The sequence below is a fragment of the Penicillium citrinum genome (genome assembly GCF_028827155.1).
Source record: "Penicillium citrinum strain IBT 23319 chromosome Unknown utg000010l:1.0-1229701.0:1.0-1230130.0, whole genome shotgun sequence".
Lineage (NCBI taxonomy): Eukaryota > Fungi > Ascomycota > Eurotiomycetes > Eurotiales > Aspergillaceae > Penicillium > Penicillium citrinum.
Window position 1 is genome coordinate 292,625 of NW_026622695.1, and position 17,098 is coordinate 309,722.

The window sequence follows — 17,098 nt, forward strand, 5'->3', positions numbered from 1 at the left end:
CACTTCGGAGAACCGCGTCTTTCTCGCCCGGCGGAAAACGGGCTTCCCCAGAATTTCGCCCTTCAAGCACAATCACTTGGCGATCTTTTGCAAATGGCCCGGCTCTCTGGTCTTCAACGTGAGGTTCTATCTCTATATCGACAATGTTTCCGTGAGATCCGCAATAAGCCTGCTGTAAGTTTTTTTTTTATTCTTTATTCCTTATTGCCGCCGCATGCCCACTGGCACTGCTGCTAGCACTGCTGTAGCACTAACACTGCGAATCCCCCACATAAAACAAGATCCATTCTCATTATTTCATCCAGGATTCACGCAATAACTTCAAACAATATGCACGGTATGTCTTCTACCAAGTATTCCTGATCCCCATCTTTCCCTTCCCGTGAGGCAGAGGGATCGATCACGGTTTATCCCGGTACATACCTAACGCGGTCCAGTGCGGAATTCCAAAAACATCGCTCGGTGAATAAGAAGGATTTTGGCGCTGTCGAATATCTCCTACGCAAAGGCCACCGCCAGTTGGAGATGTATTCTTCTCTGGGGATTCGCAATATCCGATGAAGAAGAGTGGTGAGTTTCTTTCTCTTCCGGAAAGTTCTCGTGGTGTGAATTGTTTTTTTTTTTTTACCTCTGTCTCCGTGTCCCGTTCCTCGATTAACTCGTTATTTTTTAGAACGTTGATGTTTTGAAGCTCTGTTGGTCCCCGATATTACCCGGTTTTTAAGACGTGTGGTGATGGGATGAGTCCGCGGCCGTAAGAAGATATTTGATGGAGACGGAGGAGTCCGATGAATCCATTGGCATGTAACAATAATAACACTGATTAGACAATGTACAATACTTGATGACATCCATAGCGTATCTTTGAGAAATATGTATCATCATGATTGATAATGGTGTATATATCTTTATTTGATTTATGATTCTGAACTGTGAAATGGGTGAATTGGATTGTGTTCAATATATAATTCTACACCTCGATCTAGGCAGTGGTATACCGAAGCCAAACTACTTGGCTACTCTCAATGTCTCCCGATAAAATTCACAAAGTGTCTAATCTAAAACATGACTATAACAAGTAATCGTTCGAGCACCAAACCAGCTCGAAAAGATATAGAATGAAGTCCAAACATAAAGATCAGAAATGCAGTACAGCGGATGACTAATCAGAACAGTGATTCGTACATAGTACAATAACTAGTAGTACTAGTTATACAGTCTGAACAACACTTGTGAATAGTAATAATGCTTACAAAAACTAGAATAATCTTGTAAATTCCATACTGATTACATCTCTCCAACTTAAGATTGTTAATTCATTGAGATTCTAGTTCTAGTCGAATGTCGAGGTTTGGAGAATTTGGTAGAACCGACAAGCCGCTTCTAGATGTTTCTGCCAGATGACCAGCAACATCTACAATCACACCCAGGGAAATGTATATAAATGCCATAGAAGATACGAAAGAATCCATCATTCACCAGAAAAGAAACATCCTCAGAGCTCTTCAAAGTTTTTTTTTTTCCTCTCAAGAAACATCCACTCCAATCAACTCTAATCAATCTCCAACTCTTACAATGGCCTTCCTCCGTCAATCAGACTTCACTCCACTCTTCCGTCTTCTCGACGACTACGAGACCCACCGTTCACGCCCCACACGATCAGTCTTTACTCCCTCCTTCGATGTCCGCGAGTCATCAGATGGATATTATCTAGACGGTGAACTACCAGGCGTGAATCAAAACAACATCGACATCGAATTCAGTGATCCACAAACCCTCCTCATAAAGGGCCACACAGAACGAAACTATAACTCAACCCCGGAAAACCAACCCGAGACTCAAGAAATCCCATCCAGTCCTAAACACCAAGCAACCGTCGAAGACGACGACGAAGACGACGATTCAAGATCGTCCGCCTCCACCACACAACGACACTCGGACTCAGAAACTCAAGTACAAGCCAAACAGACTCGAGCCACTTCCTCCCAGGAGAAAGAGAATGAGAAGAAATTCCACTTCTGGGTTTCGGAGCGGTCAATTGGCGAGTTTGAACGTACTTTTACTTTTGCTTCTCGGGTGGATCAAGATGGTGTTCGGGCTAGTTTGAAGAATGGGATTCTTTCGGTGTATGTGCCGAAGGAGGCACAGCCTAAGATGAAAAAGATTCGTATTCTGTGATCTTGTTCGCTTCGCATAAGACTGAGCATGAGCATTAGCATGGATAATCCACTCAGCTACTGCTACTATTGCATGAGATTGGGCGCATCACGGGATAATGTCTGCATGAATATGTACTATTTTATTACTTTATTCTTGGCTTAGAGTTGATTAATGAGATTCTATGAAGTTTATACCTCGACATGTGCATTCCAAATCTTCTATAATACTTGAACTACTAGATATCCAGCCCAGGGACATAAATCAAAGCGACCTTCTAACATTTGATACTGTATCTCATCCTCATGATATACGATCAATGATTAGTATAATATGATATATACCCACGCCAAGCCAATAATTCCAAACTTTCCAGCCTCCTAAACGCACACTCTCCTTGCATAAGACGGGTCGGAGACGGGCTGACGGTGAAAGAAAGTGCCACATGGCATCTGCAGGTTAATGCACAGATAGGTTCGATTCAAAGTCAGACCGAGATCCAAGGCTGATTCTGTCATCTTGCATTACATGGCATGATCCACTACGGCTAGTTCAGCAAGGCTACGTTTCATAAATTTACCAGAAGATGCATTATTTCAAAAGAAAAGATTCAATTCAATCACAACGCTCGTATACAACGCCGTGAAAACAATAGAAGAAGAAGAAGAAGTAATATGTAGGAAAATGTTCAAACGAGGGTATCCATATCCATATCCATATCCATACGCGGATGCTTCCAGACTCCAATGACCGTACAACGCCAAAAGAGTGAACGCCAAACTTTTGTAAAGTATTCCAAAAAAAAATGAAACAAAAATAAAAACCCCAGTCAATAATAAACATGAACCTGACCAAAAGAAAATGAAAAAAAGAAACATTTCAAAAGGAGCGAATAACATAACTAAAGTGCATAAGGGGAGGTCATCATATGAACATCAGATTGAGGACGCGACTTTGTTAATTTCCGACGAAAGTCCTGACTGCGATTTCGGGTTCGACCACGAGGTTCAGAGGTCGGAATTTCTTTCTCCTCATTCTCTGGCTGAAGATGATCCGGAGAAAGAATTGTAGGTAATTGTGGAATTTCAATAATCGAGTTATGTCGCCATGATCGATTACCGTGTTTACTTCGAGATCTGGATTGGGGTACAGATATGTGGTTTTGCACCCTAGAACTCGAAGACGCTTTCGAAATATCTTGGTAACCATTTAAAGTTTCCAATGTCGCTGTTGAGCTGGACGCTTGTGAAACATTCAATGTACTCGTCGAGAACTGATCTGCATAGTAAGGCCCCCGATTGGAAAGAGGTTCTTCCTGCGAGGTCGATGAGGCTGAAGAGCTGGACGTGTAAGGTGGGTACTCGTATGGACTAGAACCGTTATAGAATGGGTATTCTGTATTTCGAGGAGCGCAGAGTGTCGATCGACGTGCTCGTGGCCCAGAAGATTGACTGCTTGGAGTACTAGAATCGTACCAGCGGCTAGATTTCGGATGTAGCTGGGAGAAATTTCCAGGGTTAATATCCTGAAGACTGAAATGTCTTCCTCTTTTCTCTTCGTTGGGGTCCTGATGTTTCTCATTCGCGCTCAGGATTTGTTTAGCGCTATCGGCAGTGCAAGAACTGGAAGCCTGGGAATCGAATGAGGCCCGGGTACGACTGCGATAAATAGAGTGCACGGATGTTGCAGAGCTGTAACCACTATCGGACTTGTTCAAAGAAAGAGATGTGCTGCGTTGAACGGTGGCATCTATCGAGTTATTCTCAGATTGGGTAATGCTCTCATCACACATGCTGATTCCCTCGTCATCCGCCTCGGTAAGGAAGAGAGACTTTTCTCGAGGGCGAACGGTGATGGTTGGCGATTTTTCAAAAGAGAATGGGCTTCCAGGGACATCGTCGGATTTTTTCAAATCAGGGACGGCAGGGATCTCAAGTAGGCACTCTTTAGGGCGCGGATTTTCGATCCGGCCCGGTCCAACAACTGGAGCGGTTTGATCCAGCGGAGCTCGCTCACTTGGACATGGGGATGCAGATCCGTTGACAACTCGCAAAGAGCCTAGTTTCAGTGCTCCGAGCTGAGTATATCTAGGGTCGGTCGGACTAGTCGGTCTTACGCAGGACTCTGCTGGAAGTGAAGCTCTCTGTAAAGGGGGCAAAGGCCATTGTAAGATATTGGAATCAACAGGATCTTCAACGGAGCACTCGGGCTCTCCTATTGGCGAAGGAAACCGTCGAGCCGCCGTGGTAGTCCGCCGAGTAGCAAGACCAGGTCGGGTTAAAAGAGAGCGCCGTCGTGTTAATGAAAAGCGTTGGTTACCACCAACCATGAAATGAGTATTAGATGATGTTGCTTCATGGGCTTGGTCCCTATAGGTTGCACTTCGATGTCGTTGAAGAGGGGTTTGAATGGAATTCGCCCGCTTTAGTGGTGTTTGATCCATAGATGATCCTGACGAGGCACACTGGCCTCCATATTGACTGGAGTACCTGCGGACAGAAGATGTGGCCGAGAGTGAACCAGAATGAGGTGAAAGTGGCTCGACATCTTGAACATCCACTGATTGCCGATTTGAACCCCCACTTGATGATTCAGGTTCTAATTCAAATAAAGTGGGAGGGATCTCTCTGATCTTGGCAGATTTTTTCTTAACATCTCTAGAGATGTGAGAACCAACCCATGGATTCTGCCACCCAATCAACCCTGAAGCTAGCTCCGGGGCTTCCGTCTCAGATTGAGAGAGTTGGGGAGTATTTAAAGCGACAAGTCGCCTCGTCGATGGTTTCGATAATCGATTAGCACGGCGCGTCTCATCCTTCGTAGGACTGGAGAAAGAGTTGCCCATGGCTTCGTAGATGCCACGGGAGAAGGCGAAGCTAGCGACTTGTTTTTCTTTTCCTCCCAGACACTCTTAAAGGAAAATCATAGACAGCATGGGGCGACACACAGGTAGATAATATACACAAATTGGCAAAGGCGGAAGAGCTGGAGGTATGACCAGTTGAGCCAGAACGATAGCGTGACAATGTAGTACACCTCGGATTAGATCGAATGATAATAACTGACGTCAAGTCACGCCTTGATTTGCTTGGAGATCGATCCGGGCCCCAAGTTCGTGTACCGGCTGAATTGAGAATTGGCCGTGCGATTGGCGGCTGAAAAGATCTCCGTGCGGAGATGATGGAGGAGTATAGTTGTTTCAGATTGGAGGAGACCACAGGCTTCGGTTGGACCGGAGGTCAAAATGTGAAAGGGAGAGGGTTTGAGGTAATGTCAAAGAGAGGGACAGAGAGAAGTATTCACAGATTGTTTTTTTGAGGTTCTTTGATCAAACGAAGTGGTCCAGCACTCTTCTCTCTCAGGTTTACTTCGAGATACTCCGATATTGACAAACAAAAAAAAAGCAACACACCCTAAAAAGAAATAAAAAGAGGTAAAAGGTTAAAAAAATGAATAAAAAGGAATAAAAATGATGAAACAAGATTGAATCATAAAACAAAACATAAAAAACAGCCCAAAACAGGGAAATTGAAGAGGGGAAGAAGAAGGGGGGGGCCGACAGAAAGAAGTGGGAAAGTCGGGCATTTCTACTACTAAACATGTCCTATTGTACATACTACATACTACATACTATATGGTAAAGTGTAGTGGAGAAGAAGAAAAAAAAAGTTGGGGTTGCTGCATGCAGAACAAGGAAGTGCCTGGTGCAGACAGAATCATCAAATGAAGTAAATCGAAAGTATATCAAATGTAATTAAATTGAAAATAAAATAAAATAAAATAAAACATGAGGCATAGTCCAGCCGCATGCGGAGGGTGGTGAAGTGGTACCTGAAGTAGTGGGTACTTCATTTAACTATGGTTTACCCACCATCCCCACAAGTACCCGGTACTTTTCTCCCTGCAATCGGAACCGGATATGACCTGACCAACCAGCAACTTCGCCCACCTGACCTATTCACGTCTTCTTCCCCCAACTTTTTCTCACGACAATCGACTTTGTTCGTTTTCCGTCCCATCTTTCCCTATTGGATCCACTTTAATTCCAACCTTTTTCCAAGTGCGGTTACCTCTGACCCTCCGAGAACGTTTGTACGCGTGGCTGGAGGCGACTTTCTTTTCTTCATAGTGTCCAATTCATCTGCATTCGTTTAGGCTCGCAAGGAGGACTCACCCAAAAGGAAAGAAAAAAAAGAGACACCTGACAGAAGGGAGAAGAGTGGGTCATGTCCTGCGCCTGGACGACTTTTCCTTTTCTCACCGCGCTTGAGTTCGAACGCGCATGTCGAGGGTTGGTCGATCGAGTCTGCACCTGCACGACCGGCTTAGAAGGAGGCTGGTCGTCTATTCGACTCGTCACACAGGTATTGCTATCCCTACCCAGTATTGCTAGACGTGTATATCTGAATTGTACATTCTACATCTTTTGATTATAATAACTGCCAGCAGTACTTATCTATTGCCTTTTTTTTTTTCTTCTTTCTTTCTTTCTTGTCTATATATGCTTGACTCTACAGATCGGATGAAGCTTGACAAGTGATTAATGTGGTATTGGATATACTAGAATGCAACCAGCCTCAAAATAACGCGACGGGTGAAGATCCACGATAACTCCGAGATTCAAAGTGAGGATCGACAAGATGCACAAGGTGCACAAGATGCTTCGGCACTAGAAGATGAGGATCCAGTCCGGCCCCCAAAAAGTCCCTTTCCCGGCCACAAGGGAGACACCGCTTAACACTTCACCGCAGGAAGCTCTGGTCCGGACCGATGGCCGTCCAACACTACACATAGAGTATGAGATTCTGCTCTCCTCCACATATCAGGTACCCGTCTTGTACTTTACCCTTCACAGGGATGACCAGGGACCCATCGGCTTGGATGGAGTCTATCAATACCTGGTCCCGGAGCCGTATAGAAAGCAATTGAAGAGTGTGGGGGTAATGGGTGGGATCAGTTTTGGAGTAGGTTCCCCATAACGTTCCATCCCCTTCAGACAGAAAAGAAACGAATTATCAAGAAAGAGAGAGAGAGAGAGAGAGAGAGAGAAAAAAGGCGACTGGTGTATGTTCAAATGGCTCATGTCTCGTAGTATCATCCGGAATCTGGCGCTCCGGCCTTCTTTGTTCACCCGTGCAACACAGCGGATGCCATGGGAAAAATCGCAGATGCACGGACGGTAACTCCAGAGACGTATCTTCTCATTTGGCTCGGTCTAGTAGGCCAGTGTGTGAGTTTAAACGTCCCACACGAGCTCGTCTTGCCCCAGGATAGTGCCAGACCATCGTGAGGCAATTTGCACGGACAAAATTGAGCAAAACGATTTCCCATCCCCGCGAAGCTTCGTTCCCTTTCCCAGAGGCCATGAAATGAAATTGGCCCGGGATGGCACCATTAATCTTCATCGGAAGATGCCTCCATCGGCACATCACTGTCTTCATCCATGGGGGCTTCTCCTTCGTCACTTTCCTCCTCGCGAGCGCGCTTCACACCTTGTGATTCGCCATTGATATTGGCCGGTCGAGCAGGGATAGCACCAGGGGGACCGCTGAAGATGGATTTTTGCAAGTCGCTGGACACGACGTTTTGCTCGACGGCAGGAGCAATATATGTACCTCGAAGCTTAGCGAGAACATCTGATGTGCCCTTCGCATAGACAATTTTCTAAAAAAAAAAGGTTATTTAGTGAGCCAATGGGTCTCTTATCGCAAAGTCCCACATTAAAAAAGACATACCATTTGCTTGCCAAAGAAGTCGAACCCTTGAAGTGCACGTAGTGCTTGTGTGCTAGCTTGAACATCCTTGAATACAATGTGGGCTTGACCGCGCATTTTGTTCGTCTTCATGGCCACGACGTCAAGGACGGTCCCGTAGGTGGAGAATAGCGTATACAACGAGGACCGTAGGTCATGCTTGCGAAGCTTATCAGGTAAATTGGTGCAGTAGAGACTAAAACATCCGTTAATATTCGACGTCAATTCAATCGCGATTAAAGGGAGGCTGAGCTCACGTTTGATTCGGATGACCTGCCGCTTTACTGTCGGCACCTTTTGATGGCGCACTCTTAGAAGCCATTTTGAAAGAGTCGGATGAAATGCAGAAAATCGGCAATCAATCAATCACATAAACGCGCTGACCAGAAAAATGCAATCAAAAGAGGATTGATCGAAGCTCCAAGCGTGCGGCAGTTTGAAGTGGACCTTTTGAAATCGAGAAAAGAGTAGCATCACGTGACATTACATAAGCGGACCGGCGTCATCGGCCAGCTTTCCCCCTCGTCGATTGCCCGCCAACCTCCCCCTCCGCATTCTATCGACGGTAGAGAGCTCCTCCTGTCGTATATTAATTATGGCTTCTCCTCAAGTTCACCACCTTTTTCATGCTCCAATTGCTGATCATTCGTTCTCATCCGATAGACAGACACTTGCTGTCGCTCGGGAGAACAATGTGGAGCTGTACCAGTCGTCAGGCAACAAGTTCACGCTGAGCGATGAACTGAAGGGCCACGAGAAGACAGTGACGAGTGTTGATATTGCTCCGAATAGTGGCCGCATTGTTACCTGCTCGCAGGGTACGTTTATACTAGGGAATTCTCCAAGTGAACTTGAACTAATCAAATCTACTATTGATAAACAGACCGCAATGCTTATGTCTGGGAGCAGACCCCCTCCGGCTGGAAACCTACCTTGGTCCTTCTCCGAATTAACCGTGCCGCTACTTTTGTCCGCTGGTCCCCCTCCGAGCAAAAGTTCGCCGTTGGCTCTGGAGCCCGCGTTATTGCCGTCTGCTACTTCGAGGAGGAGAACGATTGGTGGATTTCAAAACACTTGAAGAAACCCATTCGGAGTACCATCACAACACTCGCATGGCACCCGAACTCTGTGCTACTGGCAGCGGGCTCCACCGATTCTCACGCCCGTGTCTTGTCCAGCTTCATCAAGGGTGTTGATACCCGTCCGGAGCCCAGTGCCTGGGGCGAGCGTCTTCCTTTCAACACTATCTGTGGTGAATTCTTGAATGACTCTGCTGGCTGGATTCAGGGTGTCAGTTTCTCCCCTAGTGGTAATGCTCTTGCCTTCACCGGTCACGACAGCAGCGTTACCGTCGTATACCCAAGTGCCCCCGAGCAACCTCCCCGCGCGATGCTGAACATTTCCACCCGCTTGTTGCCTTTGAACAGTCTTATTTGGAATGGAGAGAATGAGATCATTGCCGCCGGTCACGTAAGTTTAAACCTCTACGCATTTCCCGGATATTTTTTATACTAACACCGCAAAGGACTGTGAGCCATTCCGCTTCCGCGGCGACGAAAGTGGCTGGCAACTGGCTGGATCCCTGAGAAAATAAGGACGGCGAGGGAGCTGGCGGTGCTCGCGAGGAATCTGCCCTGAACATGTTCCGTCAGATGGACCTGAAGGGTCAGGCGCAGGTTAACACTAAGCTCAAGTCTACTCATCAAAACACCGTAACCGCCGTTCGGGCTTTCCAGGAGTCTAACGGACAGGTGTCTTCTTTCAGCAGTAAGATCTTTCTTCCTACCATCGAAAAATCAAAACGTACTAATCAAATCTATAGCGAGCGGTGTCGATGGTCGTGTCGTGATCTGGTCTACTTAACTAGGACATTGTTAACACAAATCAGCGTTTTAGAATATAAACAATCCCAAGTAACTTATGCACAGACATTTCTTTTATTTTCTCGTCCAAATCTATAGTCCTCGTGCCATTTTCACTGCCGTTTTCGTAAATCCCGTGGTATCCCCCGCGTGACGCAATGACTAAGCTTCCCCGGATTTTCAACATCCACGCCTTGAATTCCTTCGCCCGGGACTTCTCTTTCTTCACTCCATCTAGGCCAAAATGTTGAACTGGAGGCGGCTCGTCTCCGCATACACTACAATATCCCTTTGGGGTACTTCGCTAGCACAGAATGACACGCAACATGTCTCAAACGAACTCTTTGACTCATTAGAGGAGTTATCTCGACTAGTAGATATATCCTATTGCGTGGGCACATCCGGGGTACAAAAGCCATTCCAGTGTCTGAGCCACTGTGAAGAATTTCCAAATCTCGAGCTGGTAACAGTAAGTTTCGAATGCTGCAGAGAAACCCCCATGAATATACGTGACACTGACGCGGTGACAACAGGCCTGGAGTACAGGGGTGTTATTATCCGATTCATGCGGTTACGTGGCTCTCTCCCACGACCCAGGAGTTAAACGCATTATTGTTGCTTTCCGCGGAACTTATTCGATCACAAATACCATCATCGATCTATCAGCTTATCCACAATCATACATTCCATACCCAGGAAACAGCACAGAAAACAACCACGAAACACGACCGCAAAAATGCGAAAATTGCACCGTCCACGCTGGATTCATGTCATCATGGAAAAATACCCGAGAATCAATACTACCACATATCTCCGACGCACTTGAGAAAAACCCTGATTACGAAATAACCCTAGTCGGCCATTCTCTCGGCGGAGCAATAGCCGCATTAGCCGGACTAGAAATGCAAATGATGGGCTGGAATCCTATAGTAACGACATTTGGAGAACCAATGGTAGGAAATGCAGGATTTGCAAAATTTCTAGAAATGCAATTCCAACTCGGAAAGTATGGAAATTCAGACGATCTTGAAAAGCAACGATTCCGTCGCGTGACTCATATCGATGATCCCATTCCATTACTACCTCTACGTGAATGGGGATACGCGCCACATGCAGGAGAAATCTTTATTTCACGTCCGAATCTCCCGCCCACAGTCGAGGATGTCAATTTATGTATTGGAGATCAGGATGTGAGATGTATTTCCGGGTCTGAATCACCGAATCATTTACTTGATATCTATCAAGACATTGATATTCCTTTAAATATCTTCGAAGATAAACCCGTCGAATCATGCACGCCGGATATGGAAATTGCACTGGGGACAGAACAACAAGTTATTGGTGAAAAAGATAGCCCAGGGAATACGAGGTCATCAAAATGTACCTTGACAGACTCTACTGGGCCGCTGTATCCTCGAGGCTGGGACTGGTCCTTTATCCCAGCGAGGTATCGGCTTTGGGAACTCTTTTATGCGCATCGAGATTATTTCTGGAGGATAGGGCTGTGCATTCCTGGGGGCGATCCAACGGGATAGAATTAGTATTAGAATCTAATTTGTATTTATGGCTCTTATGAATGAAGAACTCACCTGCTGGTGATTCCAGCGATGGGAAGAAGAACAAGAATATAGGAATGAGCTCAACTGACCGTATAATTAGTCTGAATGGCTTTAACTTAGGGGACATGTCAGATGGTTTGCTTTGTTGACCATCTGCGTTTCGAGAGACAACTAAGGCTTTCGAGCAGGCCCTCATGATCCAGAAAGGGATTTTTTAAACATTATATTTTAAAGACAGTAATAGATATAATATGAATATGACTTAAAAAGGTGATCCATGAATATCAGCATACATGCAGCTATCCCAGGCAATTAAATACATCAACTGATGAGGTATACTCCTGGCCAACTATATCTCATAACAATATCTAGATTCTATTCAACCGAATTAGCCCTATTCGATTCTCCAGGTACGCACAAAACCTAAAATAAAGACTCACACTATACCGACACCCCATTAACATAACCAGGGCCCAAGTTCCTCTTGTCTCTTCAGCTGGAGGTCTTACCCCCTACAAGTCCGCTGACTTGATTTGTGACATCCTCCAAAGTAGGACCAAGGTTAAGCGGATCAGAATCCTGACGTTTAAGAATGGAACCGACGAGACCAGTAACTTGATTTGTAACGTCTTCAAGGGTAGGTCCCAAATTCAGCGGGTCGGAGTCTTCACGCTTGAGAAGAGTACCAACAAGACCATTGACCTGGTTTGTCAGGTCCTCAATGGTAGGGTCCGAGATATCACGGCCATTTTCCTGGCGTTTGAGGATGGAACCAACAAGACCGCTAACCTGGTTTGTAACGTCCTCTAGGGTAGGGCCGAGGTTGAGAGGATCAGAGTCTTGACGTTTGAGAATGGATCCCACGAGACCAGTGACTTGATTGGTAACGTCTTCGATGGTAGGGCCCAGATTGAGTGGATCAGAGTCTTGACGCTTAGATGGAGCCGCGAGGGAAAGACTTGCCAGAGAGGCAATCAAGAAAGACGAGAAACGCATTGTGAATGCTCGAATGGAGAATAGCTCAGCAAGTTATTATGTTTAATAGAAAAGACCCAAAAAAACAAATGGATAGCTTTCAAGATTCTTCTACCATCAGACCAGTGAATTTATACTTGCGCAACTGAGCAGTTCATCTACCTTATTTATATCCACCTGAATAGTCAGGTTTACTGGGTAAGCTCGACTCGATGGGCACATCGGCAAAAGATCCAAAAGACGCCATTATCATCTTGATTTATCTCATGATAGATCTTCAAGAAATGCCCCGAAAAAGAATAACGCCGTATCGAAGAGTCTAGTATTCACGCAAAATCCGTGAAGCAAATCAGACGCCAAGAACACCCATCATCTATTCTCCAATCTATTCGATCAATATCAGCGTAATTATAAGGTTCATCACGAAAGCTCAATAGAGCGCAGATAGACTAAACAAAGCGTGGCATAAACATCCACTCATATCCCCGGAAGATAATGTCATGGGCCCCTGAATACTAGTAAGTCCCTGTATATAAATGCAGGGGAAAATTTAAGTTCGAAATTGACAGACTTATACCAATCGGTTCGAGTGATAGTGTTGATCAGCACGATTGATGGACATCGGTTCGGTAGAAGGTGATAATTCAACCCAATTGCATCTTCGAGCCAAGAAAATCCCGTGACAAATTCCAACTGACGCCATGCGAAGGGTTCTGTGCAAATTTGATCTTTGAATGGTCCTACTATGAACAACCAGAAATTTTCTTCTTGTGAGTTTCTGAAAAGGAATAGTAATAATTATCAAGGGCAAATTTGACTTGTGAAGCCGAGGATGTTGTTTGACTATGTTATCGAACATGAGTATTTTGTTCGACCTTCGAGGCCTATATGAAGTAAAAGGAATATGGTATAACGCGCGGTATTCGCAATTCCCAATTTTTGAGACTACTATTTGAGATGATATTACTAGTAAGGCTCTACAAGCTTGACCCTGCAATTCTAAATGGGTTAAAACCGTCAAACTCTGAGACATAGTTCAAACTGTGCAGTCTCGCCAACATCTACCCGTTGATACAATGATTATATCTAATGTAGTAATGGTGATGGTTATACTGCCGCCTAGGGAAACGACCGGTTCCGGTTCCCGGAGCCCAGCTGCGTGCTCAGGGAGCAGCTCAGGGCTGCTCCCTGAGCACCCTGATCGCTCACCTTTGACGCTCCGGCTGATCCACAGCACGTCTCTTTCTTTGCTTCACGCTCTTCGATGATAAATGTTTTGTCTATGGTCGTCTCTAGGAGCCCAAGCAAACTCATGATTGAATCTTGCAGAATATCTCCAGTATTTTTCAATTCGAGTTTATCGTTTTACAACCATAATCCGCTCTCTGCCGTAGAAAAAGCTAAATTCCATCAACACGGTCTCGGATACCTTGTTTTTCTTCACAATAGAGGTATTCATAATTTTTTAACAGAAGATGAAAGAAAACAATTTAATTGCTGTCTTTGATTCTATATTCTGGATTAGTTCAGCCGCAGAACTATTAGTTATTATTATAGTCCGCTATATTCTCTACAACTCAAAAACTGTATTTTATATATATATATATTTATAACGAAATTTGAAATACATCAATAGAATATAATATTCTATTTACTATAATATTACTGCTTATATCTTCAGATATAAATTTCCAGAAATTTTTTTCTTGCTGATATAATATAATGGTTTTCCAGTTTAACAGATTGGATCCTGTCGACTAGGCGGGGGCCTTAGATATAGAAAGGTAGAAGGGCGGAAAGAGAGTCTTAATTGGAATAGCTATATACAGACTGATTCGTAAGATATGAGCAATCACAGAACTTATACGAGTCTACAAACAGTTGAAAAAACCACAACTGCTGATACACCAACTGCTAATGATCTGCGGTTTCGGGAAAGAAACATGAATAGTTTCGCACTCCGTTGTATCAATAGTTTGGCGCACGACCGGGAAATGAGCGATGTTAGGATTGTTAACACCTTACTCCATCTCCCTAACTACTACACTGTCGATACCAAATTCGTCCGTGTCAACCTATGGTGGCTAAGACACTATATACGTGATCTTCAACGTGGGTCCAGTACTTATCTGTGATATTAATTGATATGATCTTCGAATTATTCTTACTCTCTATAGTATGACTCTCGAGTCATCTTTCCCACTCTATCTGGCTTTATGGCACCATTTCAACCATAGGTCTAAGTTTACAGAATATAGGTCTGTCTTCTAGGAGTGTCAAGCACGTACGATCATAGGGTGCGGAAAACAGGATATTGTTAGTAAGAGTAATAATATAACAGTTATATAGAAAGACTATAGCCTAGTCTGGTAGCAAGGAGCCACTCTAGAGATGGAAAAAAGTAAATTATAAGTATTATAAAATCCGAAATATACCCTGCATCGGATTCCACGGCGAAAAAAACCGGTACCGAGTAGGTGCCTTCTGGTTAGATCCCGTTGTGCCCAGCCGTCGGTATTTCCCACCCTCACCTTTTCGAAGTACGAGCATCATCAGCCGGTCAGTGGCTTTACCCAAGATCAAGCAGTATACGGTTTCCCCATCGACTCCCTCATCCTTGACATCGGGGTAGACCGGGATTCTTCCGCCATTTCGCTCGACGATAAGACTAAGTTCGGACCCATCAGCGCGAATGCGATGTAGTGTTGCAGGAAAAATCAAACCAACGACATCTAAATAACCATGAGAGGCACCAGTTAAATCCTGCTCACAGCGAACATCAAGCACAATGATCATCGAGTCAGTGACTTTCACAGAGTAAATCACCCCATGCGAATGGTCCACAGACGCCCAGGACCACGTAGGAGCACGATGTCTCGGAGGTCTCTGCCCTGGGGTGCAGTAGACAGTCCTCCATGCCAGACCTTGTCCCCAGTACTTGCTGAGCCAGCTCTGACTTTCAATGGTGGGATATAGGCGATGGGCTTCTCTTGTGCTTCGAGGAACCCAGAGTCCAGCACAAAATTCCAGGTGCAGTGCATCCCCAATCTGCTTCCCAACCCCTGCAAGAGCAATCAATAGATCGGATTTGTGAGTTAGATCCTTTGATGTGTATTCGCGTACGAGTGTTTGCCAGAATTCGTGAAAAGTCTCCAGGTCTCTGGATCCCTTGCTGATAAAATTGTGATACTGGGCTTTCGCATGTCGATAGATAGGTTGTGGTGGTTCTGCATCTTGAAACCCGGCACGACATTCACACTTGAGATGCTCCTTACACTCCCAGACCATCTCTGTAGTACCAAATTGGAGCGATCGTGGTGACAGTAAATATTCCTGAAATGCCCACGCTCGGCCTCTCAGCGGTACCGTGTCGTTTCCTGTAGATTTGCCAAAACCGAATTGACTATGATCGTATGATGGTCGGATGAAGATACTGGTACTTGTGTCCCCAGAACGGCCTTTAATATTCAACAGAACCCTGAGGAACTTCGCTTCTCGACCATGGAGGAAGCCCGTGTCGCAATTAGGGGCACTCGTTGCCGTGAGGGTGATCGTAGAATTTCCGTATATATCAGCCATGACGTTTGCTCCTCGATGCCAGTCGGCACTCATATCCTGTATAATACATAGCGAGTCAATCCAAAGAAAGTCAATGCCCAGAGCTCTGGTGGCATAGACTGCATCTTGGTAAGTTTTAGGCAGGGAACCCCAGAGGATGCGAGTTTTCATCTCTGCGAGATTCGACTGCTGCAGCTGTAGGGGTTGTGAGCCTCCCCAACAATAGCTCAGACAAGCGTATCGGGCCTTCTCATTTGGAGTGGGTTCGTACAGTACCACATCTTGGCTGTCTGCTTTTAGTCGTAGCTTGAGTATCCGATGAGGGAGCGAGGGCAGGGGCTTATTTTTGCACTTAGGATGCCTGTTTTCACACTCTTTTAGCCACTCTTTAGCGAGATGCAATTGCTGTGAGATACTGCTATAGTCCGGGAGGTGCCGACAAGGACCGAATCGCTCCCAAGGTGATGGGTGTCCTATGCCTGAGTAAGTAAATAGATAATATTGGAGAATTTTCTCTGCGTCAAATCAAAAACAGAACGTACCGTTCAAAGTGTAGAAGTCCAAGAGGCACTGATCATTCATCGCTGACCCTGAAATAGCCACCTGAAGGGCTGACTTGGTCGGCAAGAAAATAACATTGCGATTTTTGCCGCCATTTGGCTTCTGAGCGAATGTGTCCCAGGATCCATAGAACTCTTTCATGCCAAGGTCGAGAAAGGTGCAGCATGGACATCCCCGAGCTCTACCCCGTTTGATTTTATACGCCTCAGTCCTCAGAAGGTTTCCAGGCTCCATGTAGAGGTAGTTGCATCCATCACATGCGCCCTGCTGCACACCGTTTGTGTCCTCGTCGCTGTCACTCTCTTTAGAGTTGATTTTGCTTTCATCCTGGGAAGACGGTTTCTCAGGCTGAATGGCGATGGCTTGTCCTCTTCGCTCCTCTTCATTGTTCTCCTCTTCGCCGGCCGGGCTATTTGCCTCACCGCGTACTTTAACTTCAGTATATCCACCCTTCACAAGCCCGTCATCTACCCGGGAGGAGCGTTCTATCAACAAGGCATGAGTTGGGTCGACTACCTGAAAACGAGACGACATTCTGCTCCTGCATGGGGTAATATGGCGGTTAAAGATGACAGCTATCTGTTTTTCCCAGTGTCAGAAGATCAAGTTTGATTACTCCGGAGTCACAAAATATCTATATAAGCCTGGGGAAATCTGTTATCGCGAAGTAGCT

At 45.4% G+C, this 17,098-nt stretch overlaps 8 protein-coding genes across 8 annotated transcripts; 4 read left to right on the forward strand and 4 right to left on the reverse strand.

The window, feature by feature from the left end:
• Nucleotides 1-93: 93 nt before the first annotated feature.
• N7469_011164 (succinate dehydrogenase assembly factor 1) lies at nt 94-561 on the forward strand (the record flags this gene model as incomplete). The annotated part of the gene is made up of 3 exons (XM_056650069.1): nt 94-174; nt 306-337; nt 438-561. 3 exons carry the CDS (start codon nt 94-96, stop codon nt 559-561), a joined length of 237 nt encoding a protein of 78 aa, XP_056495133.1.
• A 1,014-nt stretch (nt 562-1,575) lies between these two features.
• Nucleotides 1,576-2,178, forward strand: N7469_011165 (Hsp20/alpha crystallin family protein; the record flags this gene model as incomplete). Its single annotated transcript, XM_056650070.1, has 1 exon — nt 1,576-2,178. One exon carries the CDS (start codon nt 1,576-1,578, stop codon nt 2,176-2,178), a length of 603 nt encoding a protein of 200 aa, XP_056495134.1.
• Nucleotides 2,179-3,058: 880 nt separating this feature from the next.
• On the reverse strand, nt 3,059-5,002 carry N7469_011166 (uncharacterized protein; the record flags this gene model as incomplete). The annotated part of the gene is made up of 1 exon (XM_056650071.1): nt 3,059-5,002. The coding sequence occupies one exon, from the start codon at nt 5,000-5,002 to the stop codon at nt 3,059-3,061; it is 1,944 nt and encodes a 647-aa protein (XP_056495135.1).
• A 2,549-nt stretch (nt 5,003-7,551) lies between these two features.
• Nucleotides 7,552-8,232, reverse strand: N7469_011167 (U2 snRNP complex subunit MSL1; the record flags this gene model as incomplete). The annotated part of the gene is made up of 3 exons (XM_056650072.1): nt 7,552-7,821; nt 7,893-8,106; nt 8,168-8,232. The coding sequence occupies 3 exons, from the start codon at nt 8,230-8,232 to the stop codon at nt 7,552-7,554; spliced, it is 549 nt and encodes a 182-aa protein (XP_056495136.1).
• Nucleotides 8,233-8,505: 273 nt separating this feature from the next.
• Nucleotides 8,506-9,773, forward strand: N7469_011168 (WD40 repeat domain-containing protein; the record flags this gene model as incomplete). The annotated part of the gene is made up of 5 exons (XM_056650073.1): nt 8,506-8,728; nt 8,794-9,380; nt 9,436-9,469; nt 9,519-9,677; nt 9,733-9,773. 5 exons carry the CDS (start codon nt 8,506-8,508, stop codon nt 9,771-9,773), a joined length of 1,044 nt encoding a protein of 347 aa, XP_056495137.1.
• A 243-nt stretch (nt 9,774-10,016) lies between these two features.
• On the forward strand, nt 10,017-11,307 carry N7469_011169 (lipase family protein; the record flags this gene model as incomplete). Its single annotated transcript, XM_056650074.1, has 2 exons — nt 10,017-10,241; nt 10,306-11,307. 2 exons carry the CDS (start codon nt 10,017-10,019, stop codon nt 11,305-11,307), a joined length of 1,227 nt encoding a protein of 408 aa, XP_056495138.1.
• Nucleotides 11,308-11,823: 516 nt separating this feature from the next.
• On the reverse strand, nt 11,824-12,327 carry N7469_011170 (uncharacterized protein; the record flags this gene model as incomplete). The annotated part of the gene is made up of 1 exon (XM_056650075.1): nt 11,824-12,327. One exon carries the CDS (start codon nt 12,325-12,327, stop codon nt 11,824-11,826), a length of 504 nt encoding a protein of 167 aa, XP_056495139.1.
• A 2,394-nt stretch (nt 12,328-14,721) lies between these two features.
• N7469_011171 (HET domain-containing protein) lies at nt 14,722-16,959 on the reverse strand (the record flags this gene model as incomplete). Its single annotated transcript, XM_056650076.1, has 2 exons — nt 14,722-16,154; nt 16,407-16,959. The coding sequence occupies 2 exons, from the start codon at nt 16,957-16,959 to the stop codon at nt 14,722-14,724; spliced, it is 1,986 nt and encodes a 661-aa protein (XP_056495140.1).
• Nucleotides 16,960-17,098: the final 139 nt, after the last annotated feature.